General features: G+C 36.3%; 1 protein-coding gene across 6 annotated transcripts in view; it reads right to left on the reverse strand.

Moving 5' to 3' along the window:
- Positions 1 to 17728, reverse strand: part of HIVEP1 (HIVEP zinc finger 1) — a 116577-nt gene that overhangs the window by 12014 nt on the left and 86835 nt on the right. For 5 of the 6 annotated variants that reach the window (XR_004747856.1, XR_004747854.1, XM_035316107.1 and 2 more), the window contains exons 5-8: positions 14358 to 14491; positions 12877 to 13056; positions 10857 to 10963; positions 1024 to 1541 (exon numbers count right to left, since the gene is read on the reverse strand). Coding sequence is in view for 4 of the 6 variants with exons in the window: in XM_035316107.1 (XP_035171998.1) it covers positions 1024 to 1541; positions 10857 to 10963; positions 12877 to 13056; positions 14358 to 14491 (939 nt within the window). In the remaining 2 variants the exon portion in view is untranslated. The remainder of the gene's footprint in view (positions 1 to 1023; positions 1542 to 10856; positions 10964 to 12876; positions 13057 to 14357; positions 14492 to 17728) is intronic. The other variant, XM_035316105.1, reaches the window with a different exon arrangement.

Raw genomic sequence — 17728 nt, forward strand, 5'->3', positions numbered from 1 at the left:
ATTACTCTGGGAAGCCCTACTGCCTTCATGGTCGCAGTAAGTATTCAAAACTTTCAAGAGATATCATTAGGGTCAATCAAGTATATGATTTATGGTGTCCCCAAAGTCCATTATAATATTCTTATATTTCTCTCTCTATATAAATATATCTAAATATATTTAAAGTCCATTAAAATATTCTTGAATTGTAAAATGCCTAATACCTGCCAGTTTCCTTTGGTTTCCCTCTGTGCTTTCCAGCACTGGTTGCAAACATTACTGAATACACCTGCAGTCTTGCACATGGACTGATCTCATCTTTCCTCATGCTTTGAAGAGCTCTATGTCTAGAATAGGCATAGACAATCAATTCTTTTCTTACTAAAACATTCTTTCAGTTTGGGGAAAACTGACAGCATTGGGAACTCAGATCTCAGATCTGTGCTTGTCTCTCCTTTTGCTATTGTGCGACGGCAATCTCCTAGCTTCCTCGAACATATGGTGCTCCTTTCTAATTCTACTGCTTAAGCATATTTGGAGGAGAGATAAGCCACTGCACTTTTTTTTTTTTTTTTTTTTTTTTTTCAGTAATAAGGCAAAAACCTTTGGGACTAGATTAATTTCCCTTAGGAGTTACCAATGATTCTATTGTCATATTTCAAAGTGACAATAAGTGTCATATTTCAAAGTGACTTCTGATTTCACTTTCTACTGAAAACTTCATAACCACCACCACACGTTCATTCCACATATCTGTTATATTCCTTCTCATTAGTAACACAATCTACTGGTTCCAGACTTCAGCTGAAATGACCATGTTCCAATTAATCCTTTGTATCAAAATCACAGAATTTTAAAAACCAGTGCTCCCACGACATTGTTGTTTCTACAGCCTGTACTTCAATTACTTTCAACTCTTCTAAAGCATCAGCCAGCAACTCTAAGAATACAGGGAAAGGCAAACATTTTGATCTCTGAAAAGTCTCCAAAAAGATCTTTAAAACCCCAATTCCCCTCCACCTCCCCCGAGTTGGACATTCTTACCTTTGTAAGAACTGCAGTTGATATTAAGGAGTGGCCCATAGCTGCTTCTGTAACAGGGTAATCCACAGACATCTGGTTACCTGGAGATGTAGGAGCAACATCTGCCAGCACAGCACTAGCATTGTGGGGACCTGCTCCTCTCTCCTGGGCTTTATCCTCATGTGCTTCCTGGTGGGTGACCTCTGCTGGCGACCTGGAGGTCCTGCTAATTGACTGCACCGTGCTAAGGACAGTCATCTTCGTCAGCAGTGCTTTTGGTAGACCATCCATTGAGTCCGTGTGAACCCCAGCAAAGCAGTCTGGCAGTCTGGTATCTTCATCAGCACTTGTGGCATCCTGCAGGCTGTGTCGAGAGGGGTGATGCTGGGGGCTGGCTGTCACTGAGGGGGTTGTGGATAGGACTGACTCAGCTTGGCTGTCTTCATCATCTTCTTCGTTGTCATTTTCATCTTCATCTGCACCATCAGACTCCTCTGCATCAAACCCTGACCGGTCACAGCCAAATCTTTGTTTCTCACCTGCAAAAGGGAGAATTAGAAGTTAAGCCAATGAAGGTCACAGATAGATTAGGAAAGAGGTAGAAGGGAGTAATTAGAAACACCAAAAAAAAAAACCCGAGGGTTTTTTTTTAAAAAAAAAACACGTGCACTTCCCACTTTTTTTTTTTTAAAAACCATGTGCACTTCCCACTGCATCAAAACAACCAAGAAGATTTTCACTAGAATTTTTCAGTGTACATATTTAATTCTACAGTTACATAATCTTTCATCGTCTGTGTTTGTGTTGTTTTCAACCTTTTGGATTTGGCTGTTTTGTTTTAAGCCATTTATAGCCATTTGCTCAAAGTCACCCTTCACTCTTTCGCTTGAGGAGAAGCAAGCAGATTCCTGCTTCATTAGGTTCCCAGTGATGACATACGAAGCTCCTCTGCCAACCTTCACACTGGGATATTCTCTAGCTGGTTCTGATTCATCAGTGGGTGTCCTTATACCTAATATGAATCATTGCTGCAAAAATTTTTGATAGATACAAACAGAAAGACTGGAGGCTGTTAGTCAGGAATCTGTCTCATTAACAGGCAAAAGAGATCAAAATTAGAGCTTACAAGACTTCTTCACTTTGCTCATGTTTTGAAAGGATTATGAGCAAGTCATCAAAGATGCCCTAGGAGGCAAGAAACCCCTAATCCTATAAAAACTTACTAATGCATGAAATTTTATTCATAAGAAGAAACCCTCCTGACTTCACATCTTAAAGTCAAACTGGATCAAATACTTTTTGCTGTCTATTGGTACATTTTTCTACAAAATATAGTTCTACTGCAGCTTTTTACCTCCTTTTATATCATAACTTGGAAAGAATCTTCTCTAGTAAAGAGACAAAATCTCATCTGCTGTATCTGATTCCAAGACAGGCTGTCTGGGATCACATTTTATAAAAGACAAAATGCTTTGCATGCACTAATATTTCGTATTTGATTAAAGGTCTGTCTGCTAAGGTACCCCCCAAAATACAAGCATAAAAATCATTTGGCTCTGCAAAATCAGTGGCAGCTGGTTAGCTAAAATTTCAGAGATTCTGTTTGAGGGAAATCTGCACAGCAGCTTACCATCAGAATGAATAACCCTGAAAAAAATGAGACTTTTACAAGAAGGAGGATGTATGACAAATACATTAGGCTGCTATGCTACCAAAACCAAAATAAGCATCTTGAGCTCCAGGTAAAATAAATGGGTTTAAGTGAGCTACATCTCAGTAAGCTACCTATCATTGCAAGCCTTTCAAATGAGCAGTGCAATTAGGAACAAGACTAATAGCTTATTTGAAAAAATCCCTCTGTAGTGACTTTGCCCCTCTTTGCCTACACAGTAATTTGTACACTAACTAAATATGGAAACTATAGGTTTTCTACATTTACTACAGCAGGCATGAAACTGAAATGTTATTAAAAATATGCTAAATCCTCTAGGTCATTGGAATGGTTCTAATAAAAGTATTTTTTAGGATTTTATATAGTCTTCATTAAAAAAATCTCATCTACAGACAAAGCTGTTAGAGAACAAAATACATTTTAGTGGAAAAATTAATTCAGAAAAGTCCATCCCCAAAATATTGGGAGTAGCATTGTTAAAGATGTTATTAGCAAAATAACATAGAGTTGTTCAACAGTTTTTCTCTGTATTTCTGTAATTTCTCTTCCTCATACAAACATTTCTTCAACAGTAATTTGCAAAGCAAATAAATCTAAAATACTAGAACCTCCATATATGTTTGAGTTTTGAACGGAACTCAGTGCCTCTGCAACAGATTTTGAAATTTTCTCCATGTGTTACATCTAAAGGGTGACCTATGCATTTCTTGCAACTTCTAAAATAATGCATGGAGCGTTACAAAGTCTTGGGTTTCAGACCAGACTTCCTCTCTATTTTGATCTCATTGTAGGGTACTCTTCTCTTTACCAACATCACATACCTATATTTCATCTGGGAAATCCTACTGCTTCTTTTCTTTTCTCTCCCTCTTTCTACATGAATCACATTTTCTACGAAGTTGACTTCCATCATGAATGACTGTCTCCATTGGCAAAATAAACTACCTGAAGTGATTAGACTGATGCCACATTTTTAAAGGGAAAATACATGCTCAAACATTCCCTGATTCATAATATGAAACTACCCTTTTAAAATCAACATTTAAAAGCACTACAGGATTTACTACAAAACATTGCTTATGTAGATCTTTTTCTGCATGTGCCTTCTAGAAAAAAAACATAGAAAGGGTAAAGGGGAACCACGCGTGGGACACAGATTCCTTAAAGGCAGTACTCTGTGGGATTGTCATTTCCCTCTATTGTTTCCCTGTTTACCTCCACCCTTTATAAGTTTGCCAGCTTCTATTTAAGTGTGGTTACCTGGGGCCAGAGCCTGCAATGTGGATGAGGTGACAGCGATGAATGTGGTTCCCTTACTCCCACACTGTTTTGGAAACATTAGATGAAAAACAAACAAACAAACAAAAAACAACAACCAAGAAAACCCAAATCTGTGTTTTCTTTCTCTGGCAATGCAAAATGGACTGCTCTTCCTTCTATATCCGTGTGTGTCTGCAGAAACAAGAGGTGCCCAAACTTTTCTGCAAGTGATCCCTTCAAGCTTCACTGCACATAGGTGGAATTGTGGGAGGACCTGATTCTGGAGTTTGAGGTGGCAGAGGAACCAGGCAGGTTATGGGTCTACCCAAAGAAGGTATTGAAGCTGTGACCACTCATTACAGCGAAAACTTGGTTGCTTGGTTTCCCAAGCACCGTCTTGTTAATCACGGAGTTCTGGCCCAGTTCCATTTTGGTAACAGTGCTCAGCTTACTACACATCGTCTTGCACTTTTAATTGGGAAAAAATAATTCTTTACTTCCTACCTTAAACTATGAACAAGTGCTTATGAACATATGTTTATGTAGCTGATATACATAACTATAAATTACTTAATTTCCAAAGGGAACAGAACTACTTCTGTGCTTCTGTGTTCAACTTTGTTTGAGGTTGTAAATCAGTGTGGGATATTTTAGAGTGAAGGATAAGTCATAAATTCAAATTCACTAGCATATAAGGAAATGGCTTGTGCTGTGAAAGTTAAGAGGAAAGAAAAAAAAAAAAAGAAAAAAGTTTCACACTTAATAGGGAAGGCTCTTTTCCTTCAACACATACCTGATCCAAAGCCTCTTCAAGTCACTCTGCACATATCATTCAGCAAGGCATCTGCTATCAGCAAAGCAAGCCCCCAGTGGGGTTCCTGGAGCACTTTCCTAGCTGTGCTGCACTTCTCTTATTTCCAACCTTTGCTTAGGAAGCTTGCAAACAGTACTGAAAAAGCATATCCAAAGTCCTACATGAACCCAACCTGTAATTCTCATGTCTGAAGAACACCGAAAAGCTGTTCTGTTTTATAAAAGCTACTTCTCTTTAAAATTTGTAACTCTTATCATCTTAGCAGAAAGGCTGTTCAAGACAGCCTCAATTTTTGATAAGGAGTATTTATGGAAGAGTAAGGAATGTCTCTCATCCTCTGTCAACCGCTGCAATCTCTTCTTTTAAGCCCTTTTCTTTCTGGACTTCACAGGAAAACTTGGTACTTTAGACATAAATGCTTCAAAAATTAGTAACAGCTGGAAACAAAGGTATACTAGATAGGCTGACAATTTTTGATCAAGGATTTTGCTAGCATTCCAGCTATAATCATATTTTTTTTTTTTAAATCCTATGTAGTTATGTAAACTCATAAAAATCATACCCAGAAATCTTATTTATTCATTTATTTTGTCCTTCCTCAGATTGTTAATCAGGTATGTATTTTGTTTATGGTGTTGATGAGCTAATTGGCTAAGGCTCTGTTATAATATTTTACCCCAAAGCAAGAAAGAAAAACCCTTAAAGTTCTTTAGCACAATAGAATCAGTTGGAGTTATTGGTATCCTAATATGTCCATTAGCAAACTGCCTGGGGTTGATAAGTCTATGTGCTACTTTTTTCGCAATGCTATGAATATAGGGTTTTCTCTATGTACTTTAAAGTTCTTTATTTTAAAGATTTTCCTACATGAATCCTTATTGTACATTATTTTAACAATGGTCATCTAATTATTATTATATTGCAAAGTACCAGTAGAAATGTTCTTCAGAATCTAAACTTAGAGTTTGTAATTTTAATTGACATATTATGACCAATTAGTCCACTACATGATCTGTTTTATCAGGCCCTGGTCCTACAGGCTTAGTGGTTTCTGCACCAAATCCAATGATAAAGTTTGATGGCTTATAACTTGACCATATTGAGGCAGATTTTCACATGAAGAGCAAAATGTTTGTTTGTGTTCTTTCATTGCCACGAAGCCCTGAAAATATAAATCCAGATTGCTTAAGTTTTATGAGTTTCTAAGAAAATGGAAACAGGTACTTAGACTGACTATAGGTATCACTATTAGATCTGCTTATACAGATTAAAGACATTTTATTAAGTATTTGTTGTCTACTGCCTACTTCCATCATTGATTCTCTCTGTAGATTTAGATTTATAGGCTCTTAGCATGTGAGTTATTCAAAGCAGTGCTTATTAACTCAAATTGTGTAAGTGTCTTCAGTTACGGATTAATATAAAATCTATATAAAAGCATTTAGTAACAATGCATCTGTTCTCTCTCTCTTCTCCATCAAATTTAAGAAATATATATACAATATAGCAATAAAGGTAGAAATATTTTGAGTATGGTATCATATAATCATTAACTTAAAAGTAAGGTCTGTATGTTATTAACATATTATGTGTTTTTCTAAACAAATAAAACCTTAGACTTGCCTTTTGCCTATTGAATTACTCTTGCAATGGACCGTTCCACAACCATTCAAACAAATTTTAAAAAGTAAGGGTAAACAAAATACTGTTGGGTGAAATGATGTTAGCATCTATATCCAAACTTGTTGTCTCCCTGCCTTTTCAAGTCCTTTCACAGGCTTTACTTGACTGATTTCAGTCTTGCTTCAGCTATTGTCCACTCATATTGTCAGCTCATCATCACCACACAGAACTCACAGTGACATCTACGGGGTTAAATTCAGACTGATAATAGCCATTGCTCCTCATAAATGAGAAAAAAAAAAGAAGTGAGCTTTTGACTTTCACTCCTAGGAGTACAGAAAATAAAGTAAAAATAACCTAAAAAAAAAAAAAAAAAGAGTAACTTCTGTTTCCTTAAAGAGATTATTTATTCCTAAATCTTCCAGGGTAACCTATATATTGTAAATCCACCCTAGCATTAGCTAGTCTATTCTGAGGCTGTAGGCGTAAGGCTCCAGCATACTTAATATACATCTAGTTGAAGACTAGGCAGTGATACTAAAAAAAAATAAAAAAATAATAAAAAAATATAAATAAAAAAATCACGTGAGTTACACAGAACCCCCTTTCCATTCTACTTACAAAAGGAGGATATTATTGCAAGAATTTTCATTTATTTTTACTTAAATGGAGGTGCAGTGAATACACAGTGAGTGAGTCATGATTAAGCTAATGAAGAGCCGTGGAAACTAATTTAAGATCCACTATGATAATAATATATAGCTAATTAACTCAGAAACACTATCTTTAGAAAGGTTTATTTAATATTGCAGAAAATGAGAGTTTTATACTATGTGTACATATATATATCTATATAAGACACACATGAAACTTAAAATTAGGCCTTATTATAGGTACATCTGGAATATTTCTGGATATTGTTTTCTATACTCAATTTAAATAATTTCTCCCCATTTACAGACTTCATTATTTAATAACTCTCATCTTCACATTTACTTAGGCATACCCTACCACTCATGCACTAGCTTATGTATGAAGTATTATGAGTTTAAAGTTATCAACTATTTTAATTTGAAGACAAATTGTTGTTTTTAAGACTGCATAGCAAAATGTTGAGTTCACACAGCAAAAGAGGGTATCTCCAGTTGTAGTCCATCACACTAAACAGTTCACCTCATCTGACAATTTAATTCAGATATTAACATTCCTTACATTGTAACCCTGTATTTTGGTGACAAGAACATTCCACAGAGCAGAAAATGAAAGATAAATGGATGAGGGAATAGTTTTAAACACAAAAAGCCAGGCCGGAAAGTATTTACTAATACCCAGATGATGACAAGTCCACATACAAAGAATGCTGTTAAAAGCTCTGATCACATACATTCTCAGACAGCTAGAGGGCATCTCTCTCTCTCTCTTTTTTTTTTTTTTTTTTTTTTTTTTTTTTTTCCCCCTAGATGAGACAGCACAACAAACCTTCAGCTTCTCATATTACTGAAGGTTGTGTGTGTGTGCATGTCTGTGTTCAGGTTGTACAGTTTTGCACTCCTTACTCAATATGTATATGTTCATTATGTGTACTACAGTCAGGGCAAAGCTAACTTCTGATATAAATCTGACATATTCAAATCATGACTGTCTGTGCTTAAAAAAATGCATAAAAGTAGAACTGTCAAATTCCTTAGCAAGTAAAAGGTTGGTGGCTTTGTTAAATTTCTTGCTAACTCTCTGAAATGAATTATCTAATTCAAAGTCTGACAATAGATACACAGCTTAGTTGTTTTAATGAAAGGTGTTGACATTTCTATTGCTTTAAGAATAATCAGTATTTGGGTAAGGAACTAGACACAGACATTCTGCGGGTCAGGAAACCAGCCAACCTTGCACAGCCTACAGGAAACAAGATTTTTTTTCCCTGAGGTCACAATTATTTCTTATCAGATTTTCTGCACCTTTCTCCACATCATCTCACATTGTTTTCCAACTGAAGAAAGCAATTGGACTGCGCAGACCTTTTGGTCTGGCAGGGAACTCCTTCCCCAAGCCCAGCCCTGGCAGGAGAGGGTATTGCCCCAGGGACAAACCCTGCCAGGTTGCCCTGGGGAAGGGGAGCCAAAGGGTGGTCAAAGCCACCTTTTCACTACGCAAGGAGACTGCCTACGTGCCTCAAAAAACAGTCACTTACATTCAAATGCAACCAAAAGATTAGTATGTACTGGATTTCAGAGAGCACAGCAGAACCACCTACATTTTAAAGAAGCCCATATGCAAATAATTTGCACTTTTTGTTTTCTTCCTGACTCTGCTTTAAAGATGTGCCAACAAGCAAGTTTCTGAATTATGAGAAACACCTTCCCATGCAGCTAGATCAGCTGAGAGATTAAATCATATTTTTAAAGTGTACGGCTACTCATTGAATGTCCACGAATAATTGTAAATGCACTGCATTGTGCAGCAGCTAGAGAAGCTGGACTGGGCTGGCCGTGGCAGACACGTGTTTATCATCGGCTTAATTACCCTGCTTCTTGGATGGGATTTTTTATGCTGAGCTTTGTGCTGCACAGCTGGTTTTGCTATGGGTACCTGAGCCAGATCATTTAGAAATGATAGGGATTTCATCAGAAGTTGATGTTTGTTTTTGGGTTCTCAGTTTAAAAAAAAAAAAAAAAAAAGAAAAAAAAGAAAGTGTTCCCCATTTTGTTTGGAAAAAAAAAAGCACTGCAGCCTTAAAATTGAATTTCTGGAATAATTTCATAGATCTGTGGCAAACCCTAGCAAATGTTTGTCTTTTTTTTTTTCTGTTTGTTGGTTTTGTTTGTTTGTTTTCCGCCAAAATATAATATTTTAATTTAAGTAACTACTGTGCTGAAACAAAGAACATATTTCAGGGAATATATAGAATATTTATACTATCATTACATACACCTGTAATAGACCATTACACAATATATAAGGACATTTTCAGTTGTACAGTACTAGAGACAAAGAAGAACAATCTTTCCACAACTGCTTGAAATGGCTTATTTCTACAGGGTATTACTGATAAATCAACGTTTTAAACAATAACCATTACATTAGAACTGCACATGTATGTAATTGGGAATACCAACTTAATGAATAAAATGTTTTCAATTCCTAGAAAATGGACATACATAGTGGTTTATAAAACTGAATAAAATGTTGAAAGCTACAGAATAATGTTTAAAAAAGTGATGACAATTTTTCTGTCAAGCAAATGCTTAAAATGTTAATGAACACTGTTTATCTGTGAGGAAAGGATAGTAAATTGTCCTGCTGCCTATCTTCTGTGTTGTTTGGTACCTCAATTGCAAAGGGGGAAAAGGTTTTAACCTTACTAAAAAGGAATATAACTAACAATGCTAAAAATAGAAAAGGCAAGTTTCTTAGTATGTAGTGCACTACTGAATCATCCTACCTGAGTCATATTCCCAACATAATTTATAATTAGATTCAACACGATTCTCTTATTCTACTAGTGGTTGTCATATGGGAGCAAGTGCATTCATCTTTCTTGCCCTTTACTGTTTAATTGAAGACCCCACTGCTTTTGTTTCTCAAAACATCATCCACAATCTAATAAACTATTCCACTGAAAAAAGAAAAATACAAGGCAAGGCAACAGGACTCAAATCCCTGCTGAGAAGTGGGAGGATGTAGAAAATGCCTCCACTGCATCAAGACATGTTGAGACCCAAACTGAAGTCCTAACACAAAAACCTGTCTTACATCTCGCTGCATCTGATGCAGCTACATCTCTCTTATCATGCTGAGCAAAGCCTACATGACCCCAGTGTGGCCTCCTTGACTGTCCTCAATCTCACCTCTTTTTCAGTAGAGCGGTCTTGGTATGCATAAAGTGCAGAATTTCAATTATTAGCAAGTAATCTTGATAACACTCTTGGCACTAATGGAAGAGTAGAACAGGTCAAGATGAAAAACTGGTCTCTATCTATTGATTTATGCCCAGTTATTTGTGAAGGACAGCACTCTACACCTGAAGATAATCAGCCTCCTTAAAAAGCCTGTGCAAAGAACTCAGCAAATATATGTATTTCTGTGGGGTGTGTTATTGATACAATTTACAAAACGTGTATTCAAAACTTTGACAATTTCATGCACAACTATTTTCAAAAAATACTACATTTCACTTTTTATTTCCCCTAGACACAGCTGTTCTTTTGGTACTTTAAATCTTCACATATTTATCTGTGAAACCGATAAAGTTAAACTGCATAACACTGTGAAAAACTCAGCAACAAAATATCTTTAGCATATGCTTGTCATTTATTTTGGTGAAGGTTTTTCCATTATTTCTTGCTCTCTTTGACTAGATTCTAAGATTTTTATCTCTGTATCTTTTCCCTCTACAAGAATTTAAAAGCTTTGGAAAATAAAGTGTAAGAAACCAGGATGATAAAATAAATACCGCAATGCAGTAAAGAAAAGATTTTAAATTCTTACCAAATTCTTCTTCTCCATCTTGGTCATCTATTAAGCCTACTGAGACTCCCAAATCCATGCATTTCTTGCTATGTGCCTTTGACTTCATGTGTTTTGTCAAATTTCCTTAGGAAATAAGAAACCAAAAATTAAATACTCTTTGACTATGCAAATATACCCCAATATACACACGTCTGTATCTCGTTCAGTTACATTTACAACCAACTGTATAATTTAATTGCACACCTGACAGAGCCTTGCCCCTCAATATAAGTTAATCAAGGGCTAGGGCAGATTCATCATCATGAATGCTACTAGTTCCCAGGCTCAATTATTTACTGAAATAAAATAGAATAAGGTAGAAATAATAGAAAATGATGCATTTTGCATGCATGTAAAACATCCCTCAATTCTTTCTGATAAATAGAAATAAAGGCTGATTCAGTCTTCAAAATTATATTGACAAAAAACTACCATGTGAAACTGAAGATAATTATCGTGCAGCTCTTTTAGTATGTGATGGTTTCAATTATTTCCACTGCCAACCTAAACAACTAGATTAATTTTATTCATACTAAGAGCCTGAAAATATTAGCTCTCAATCTCAAAAATCACTGCATAACTACTGAGAGGCTCTATGAGCTACTGTTCCCTCTTCCTTTGGAAAGAAAATTAAAAGTTGATTAGAGAGTTATAATTGATGAGTATGTTGAATGTATATAAGTAACAACTCACTTCACACTTAATATTATCTTACAAAAACAGTTTCTTTGAGACATTCAGATGGAAGTTACAGTGGGTAAAACACTGACTCTTCTATAGTTATGGAATATGTAATTCCCACTTTAAAATAAGGTTAGAATTTCAGCCCAAATTTTGAATTTCTTGTTATGAAGCTATATGGTGTTGCTATTGACTCAAAAATAGCAAAATACCCAGCTGTGTGAAATTATTGCCTACATTGTCCTTTCATGAAGGGTGGTTTACCAAACTTTAAGCACTCAGCTCTGCATCTAATTTTGCCAGTAATGGCAGCAGCCATGACAGAAATTGTAGAACAAGAATCAAGTACAAGCATCTTCTACAACTGAAGAAAGGGAGATTTTTAAATGGGTAAAACTTAATTACCTCAACTGGGCCGGCAAGGCTACTCAGCAAAAAACGTAACAGAATTTATCGGGTTCACAATCCAGTATTTCATCTTAAAGATGGTGTGACAAAGCAACATGACACCCCAGGGTGTCAGGAAGCAGTGTTAGGTTTGAACACATCTGAAAAATATCCATCCTGCTTTCTGCAATTCTGTTATTTCTTGAAAGTTTTCCGCCTAACTGCTGAGTAGTCTCAAGCCCACCAAAAGTACAAATGTTTCTGAGGTTATAGCTGAGGGGAATTATAGCTAAAAGATGTTCAAAGCTCAGAAAAATTTTACTGCTTTGAATTTTCACTGAAAGTATTTTGGATATGAATGTATCCTGGCTCTTTCACCTCTTATTTACATTTGGATGCATTTAAGTACTTGTGTAAATAGGTTTTAGAAAGTATGGGTCCATCTTTGGGTCTTACAAGTTCAAGGGGAAAATGAACTTTGTCCTTTGAGGAGATAGAAATCATTTTAATATAATAATTTAATAAAGGCCAATTTATTTACTGGAGCATTTAAATTGAGTGCTAATAGGAGTACAAAATATGCCAATGTCATACGTCCAAATGATCATCAGTGGGGACCTAAAACTGCTCACATCGCTACACGGGATGGGACATAACTTTCACCATACTCCCATATTTTCATTTTCCGCTCTAATTTCTTACCTACCACAACATGCCACACAGTTTGTTCATATAAAGATGTGATTATCTGAATAAGCATACAGAAAACAAAGGAAAAGAAGGAGATCAGAGACTTCAAATCCTGGAAATATTAGTCAACAAAACTCCACAGAGAAGCAATTTCTTTGGCTTATAGGTAGCCAAATTTGAGAAGAAAAGAATTGTGCTTTAATGCTGAAGAAAAAAAGGGGAAAAATGTACACCGAAACTCCTACCTTTAGTTTTGAAGGAGAAGTTGCAGTAATTGCAATGGTAAGGACGGACATCTGTATGTGTGCGAATATGCTTCTTCAGCATACTGGGCTTCTTGCAACGTATTCCACATTCCTCACAGATGTATTTCCCTCTTCCTCTCCCCCGAACATACACATAGTCTTCATTTGACTTGTACCTAGTAACAGCATCATAAGAATAAGGGAATTAGGTGTAAAGGGAAAAATTAGGTGTAAAGGGAAAAAGAAATCTAGTTAGAAACCATAATCTATGAAATCAAAAAAAAAAAAAAAAAAGTAAAATAAGAAAACAACAAAAAGAAACTATTTTCTACTTGTGCATTTCTTATGTTAAACTCATAATCATGGACTTGCTTAGGATTAATCTTTTTTAATAAAGGTGCCACTTGATACTAAGCATTTCAAGATTTCAAATTTCTTCTTTGCAACACAGGAATATACTCTGAAAAAATGTCAGCTCTTGGAAGTGAGTTTGGGCACCATGAGAAAGCTTTAAAAGGAGCATCTTTGATGCTCTGTGCTGGATGCAGAGAAGGAACAACATTAGTTGTGACAGTGAGGATGTCTTTAAACGTTCCTGTTAATGTGCTCAGGACTCAATCTATTGTGGCTGTCTCTTGATGGAAAAAGTCCCTTAGGCTGTATTCCACCATTCACCTCTCTACTCAAGGACAGCAAATTGAGACCTGGTTCCTGTAACGTCCGGAGCTGAGCTGAGGCACATAGCAGTGTTTTACCTGGGTGGCTGGTAACAACTTAACTGTTAGCCTAGACTGGGCTCAAAACAAAAATTCATCAATGGAAAGCCCTAGAGCCCATTACCAATTAGTAGAACAATAAAATACATACCATTTGTGCTCAGAACTTTTAGAAGTGTCACTGGCACATTTTTCTACTAAAAAAAATATGTTTTATTAGATGTTGTACATGGCACAACACTGTGGCTAAAGCAACTGTTACTCATACCAGGCAACTGATTTAAAAGTATTGCAGTGCATAGATGGGAACTCTCAGTTAAGTATTTCCATAGTACTTTTCAGACCAGGACTTCTGCAACCTCCAGACAGCAAATGGACTGCCCCAGACTGTATCTGCTCTAGCAATAATTATACAAGCTTATTGCAGAATAGATATTATTTATCACATAAGAGAAATACAGGAAATAGGCTACATCTATGGCTGTATGTAGCTGTCTTTACTGCTGATTAATGCCCTTTGGAAAAAAAAATGAATCACACTGCCTATTGTTCTTTATTTCATAATGTCCCCGTAACCCTCATGGCTCCATGCTTCTGGTGACTTTCCATTTTTCTCAGAAACATACACCAACATCCACAGACCACAGTATGGGAACTGTTGTCTAAAATAAATCTAACAGGAAACAACACCTCTGCAAAGTCTAGAATCAAGAAAAAATATTTTTCCAAACAATATATATTACACAAAGTACAATACTTGCCCTCCATCAAATATTTTCACTCTTCTTGGTTCAGTTTTGTTAAAAGAATTTTCTTTATCATGCTCAGTACTTGATTCAGAGTTTTCCTTATTGCTGAATTCACATGCAGTCATTTTTTTTCTGTTTAATGCTCGCTGAAAGAAAATGAGATATCCATACATCTATCATTAAAATTAATATCTTCCATACACCATTCAAACATACAAAGTATTAGGAATAAAAACATAATTTATTTTACAAGCCACCATTGTGATATATATATATATATTTAATTTTAAGATACGTGAATCTAACAGTATCTTTGGCTAAACTTCTTCTTTAATATGCACTAAACTCTACTATGCACTGACTATTCGTGGACTGGCAAATCTATATGGATATCATGGCACTGTAGGAAACCAAGAATGCTTTGAATATACCATAGGAGATGCCTCTTCATTCCTTTGGGAAGGTAGAGGTGACATTTTTTAGCTCACACATAGCCTGCTACAGAGAAAAAATGCTTCCAATCAAACCCAGTAGCTTCCTGAATGGCGACTGACCAACTCCTCTGCTCTAGACGCAGCAACTAGACCATGGAGGCAGGGCTCTGCAGTAGCATCGGACACCATTGCGCACAGCTTGTCAGAGAGGGAGGGAGGAAGTGGTTGTGCACAGGCAGTTAGCAGTGCTTTCTCCCCATGGTTCAAGTCCTGGACATTTAAGTAGCACCTTCCCAGCTCCAGCTGCCTGCTGCCTACCAGAGGCATGGGCAGTGAAGAGCTCCCTTGTCCCAGGAGCTGCTTTCCTGAAGCCCAGCAAAGAGGAAAAGGGGTAGATAGATCAAGGAGACATACTGACAGGTAATGTTTCTGTTTTCTAGTATTTTTCATAAAACACTCCTGCTGTGGTGTGGGGATTGACTCTTCTCAGTTTGGTGAAGTTGCTAACAGGGACTCCAGAACTCTTCCAGAGTAGGACTCCACAGCTATCCACTGCTACCAGGCCAAATTACTAGAAAAAGTGTACCAGTGGTCTAGCAGAACAAAAGTACATTTCTCAGTTTCCTTTTATTATTAAGGAACCTTTTTTTTTTTGTTTGTTTTTTAAAAAAAGAGGATGAGTTCCCCCAACACGTACAATTAAAGTCTACTCCTTCCAAGTCTGGGATATTTATAAAATGGGCAACAGTGAAGGAAAAGATCCAATTAGCTAGCAATTATTACTGCTGTATTTATAAACTGTTCTACCCACGTAGCTGGCATAATTACCATATTTGCTCATATTGATAAGTGAATAAAATTATGGGTAAAAAAAGACTGGCCTTATGTTTTTTACTCATAAAATCTAATGCCGCAAGCTTTAGAATTCTTGGCAAGAGTAATGGCTTTCACTGGCTGCCTTAAAATGACTGATGATTTACACCAGTCATTACATGCATCGAAGGGTGACATCGCTCTGGCACCCAGTCCTCGCCCATTGCCCTCCTTGCAATCTCTGCCACCGTATTTACTTCCCCTCTGAGGAGTAATGGGGATGATTAGGATTTAACATGGATCAGAGGAAAAGCGACTTCCTATCAGGTTCAAATCCTCAGGAATCTGCACAAGCTGCATGTACCCCACCAGTCCATATGCTCTCACGTGGTCCTGTGACTGATTTGGGGTGGATTTTCAAGCATCTGAGCAGTCCTACCAAAGCACACATGACAACTCTGCCTGTGTGTAGGAAGAAAGAAATTTCACCCTGCATGTTTTAACAGTATTCATACAAGGTGGAGGAAAAGATGGTTAGGATGAAATAGCAGAAAATGAGCTTGCTACGGTAACTGCAACTCAACAATGCTGTAGTTCCTGTATCATATATATAGAAATTACTTTTTTTTCCACTGTGAATAAAGAGTAATAAGGTGACATTTATAATTTAACAATGAAAAGAGTACTGGAAAAAAAAAGAATATATGCAATAAGCCTAATACTGTATAAATATTCCCAGCATCTGAAATAATGCAGTCTTTAAATACCTGATCTCTTGATGCTAAATGTTCAGTATTTTTTTTCACGCTTATGTTTCAACAATGGAAAGGCAAGGGAAAACGAAAGATTCCAGATGTATCTGGACTAGGTTGTTACCCAAACTAAATATTATATATTCACAAAAGTACCTAGAGTGCAAAAGCTAGCACCAGGCTCTGGGATTCTACCCCCTTTTTGGCCTTTTTTTTTTTTTTTTTTTTTTTTTTAATACAAATAATTATGTACAGAGATAAGACAGTCTAACATTCAAATTACTATCTACCTCCCACTGATGTACTTTAATTTACTGATTATATGCTACTTTTAGCAGCTGTTTCAGTGTCTTAAACATGCAAAATGCTGCCATTCCAGAAATGCTCTAAGAGAAACATCGAGCTTGTCACAGAAGTGCTCACTGATAATGAAGAAAATATGCTTAATTTTATGAAAAATTTCACACTGATGCTGAATAAGATTTGGGTCCCTCTGTAAATCTTCAAGAGGGATCAGTCTCTATGCAGCATACGTTTCTTGTATGCAAATACTTTACCGTACCTCACCTGAAACCTAACAAAACCCCACACATACCAGGGGAAAGTATAAAAAATGACAGTGCAGTAAATTTTTCCTCTCCACAATTGCTTACACCTTCCACTTCTAAGTCTTCTCTTTCTCCTACTATAGAGACATGGACCATGATTCATTTCTGCTTTACTTGCTTTGCTCCAATTTCACTCTACTGACTCCAGTTAATGATATTTATATCTGTTTTAACTGGGAAAACAAACAAACAAACAAACAAACAAACAAAACTGCTGTTAGGGCTGCGTGGAGATAGATAGATGCTTCTGGTACTTTACAACATCCCTCAGAAAGAAACAAAAAAACAAACCAAAAAAAAAAAAAAAATGCTTGGAGCCTGAATCATTGAAGTTACAAATTTCAGATAATATTCATTAAACATTTTTCCCACAGGCACCCACTTGAGGGAAATGTTTTTAATATCTTTTTTTACTTTCACTTAACAATTTTTTTTTACTTTTTTAAACTTTACTAGTTTACACATAAAAATCTTCTCAATTTAACTACTTTCCTTTGGTGAGTTGGACAGTTGTGGCCCATCATTCATGAAAAGAAAGCTTTCTAGTTAGTAGAAGCTTTCCATTCTTCAGCCTATTCATGCCTGGAGATCTTCACGCTGGCATACTTCAAACTTTACTGATTCACCTCCGAGAAAAAAGCCAAAAAAAAACAAGCAGAGGCTTGAGACAGAGCTCCCCTTGCAACATCAATGATTTCAGGCAACAAAAACTGGCAAAAAATATTAACGAATAAAACCATTAAAAAAATAAGAAGTAGGGAGATAAAATAAACCTT

Source organism: Oxyura jamaicensis, chromosome 2, assembly GCF_011077185.1.
Source record: "Oxyura jamaicensis isolate SHBP4307 breed ruddy duck chromosome 2, BPBGC_Ojam_1.0, whole genome shotgun sequence".
NCBI lineage: Eukaryota > Metazoa > Chordata > Aves > Anseriformes > Anatidae > Oxyura > Oxyura jamaicensis.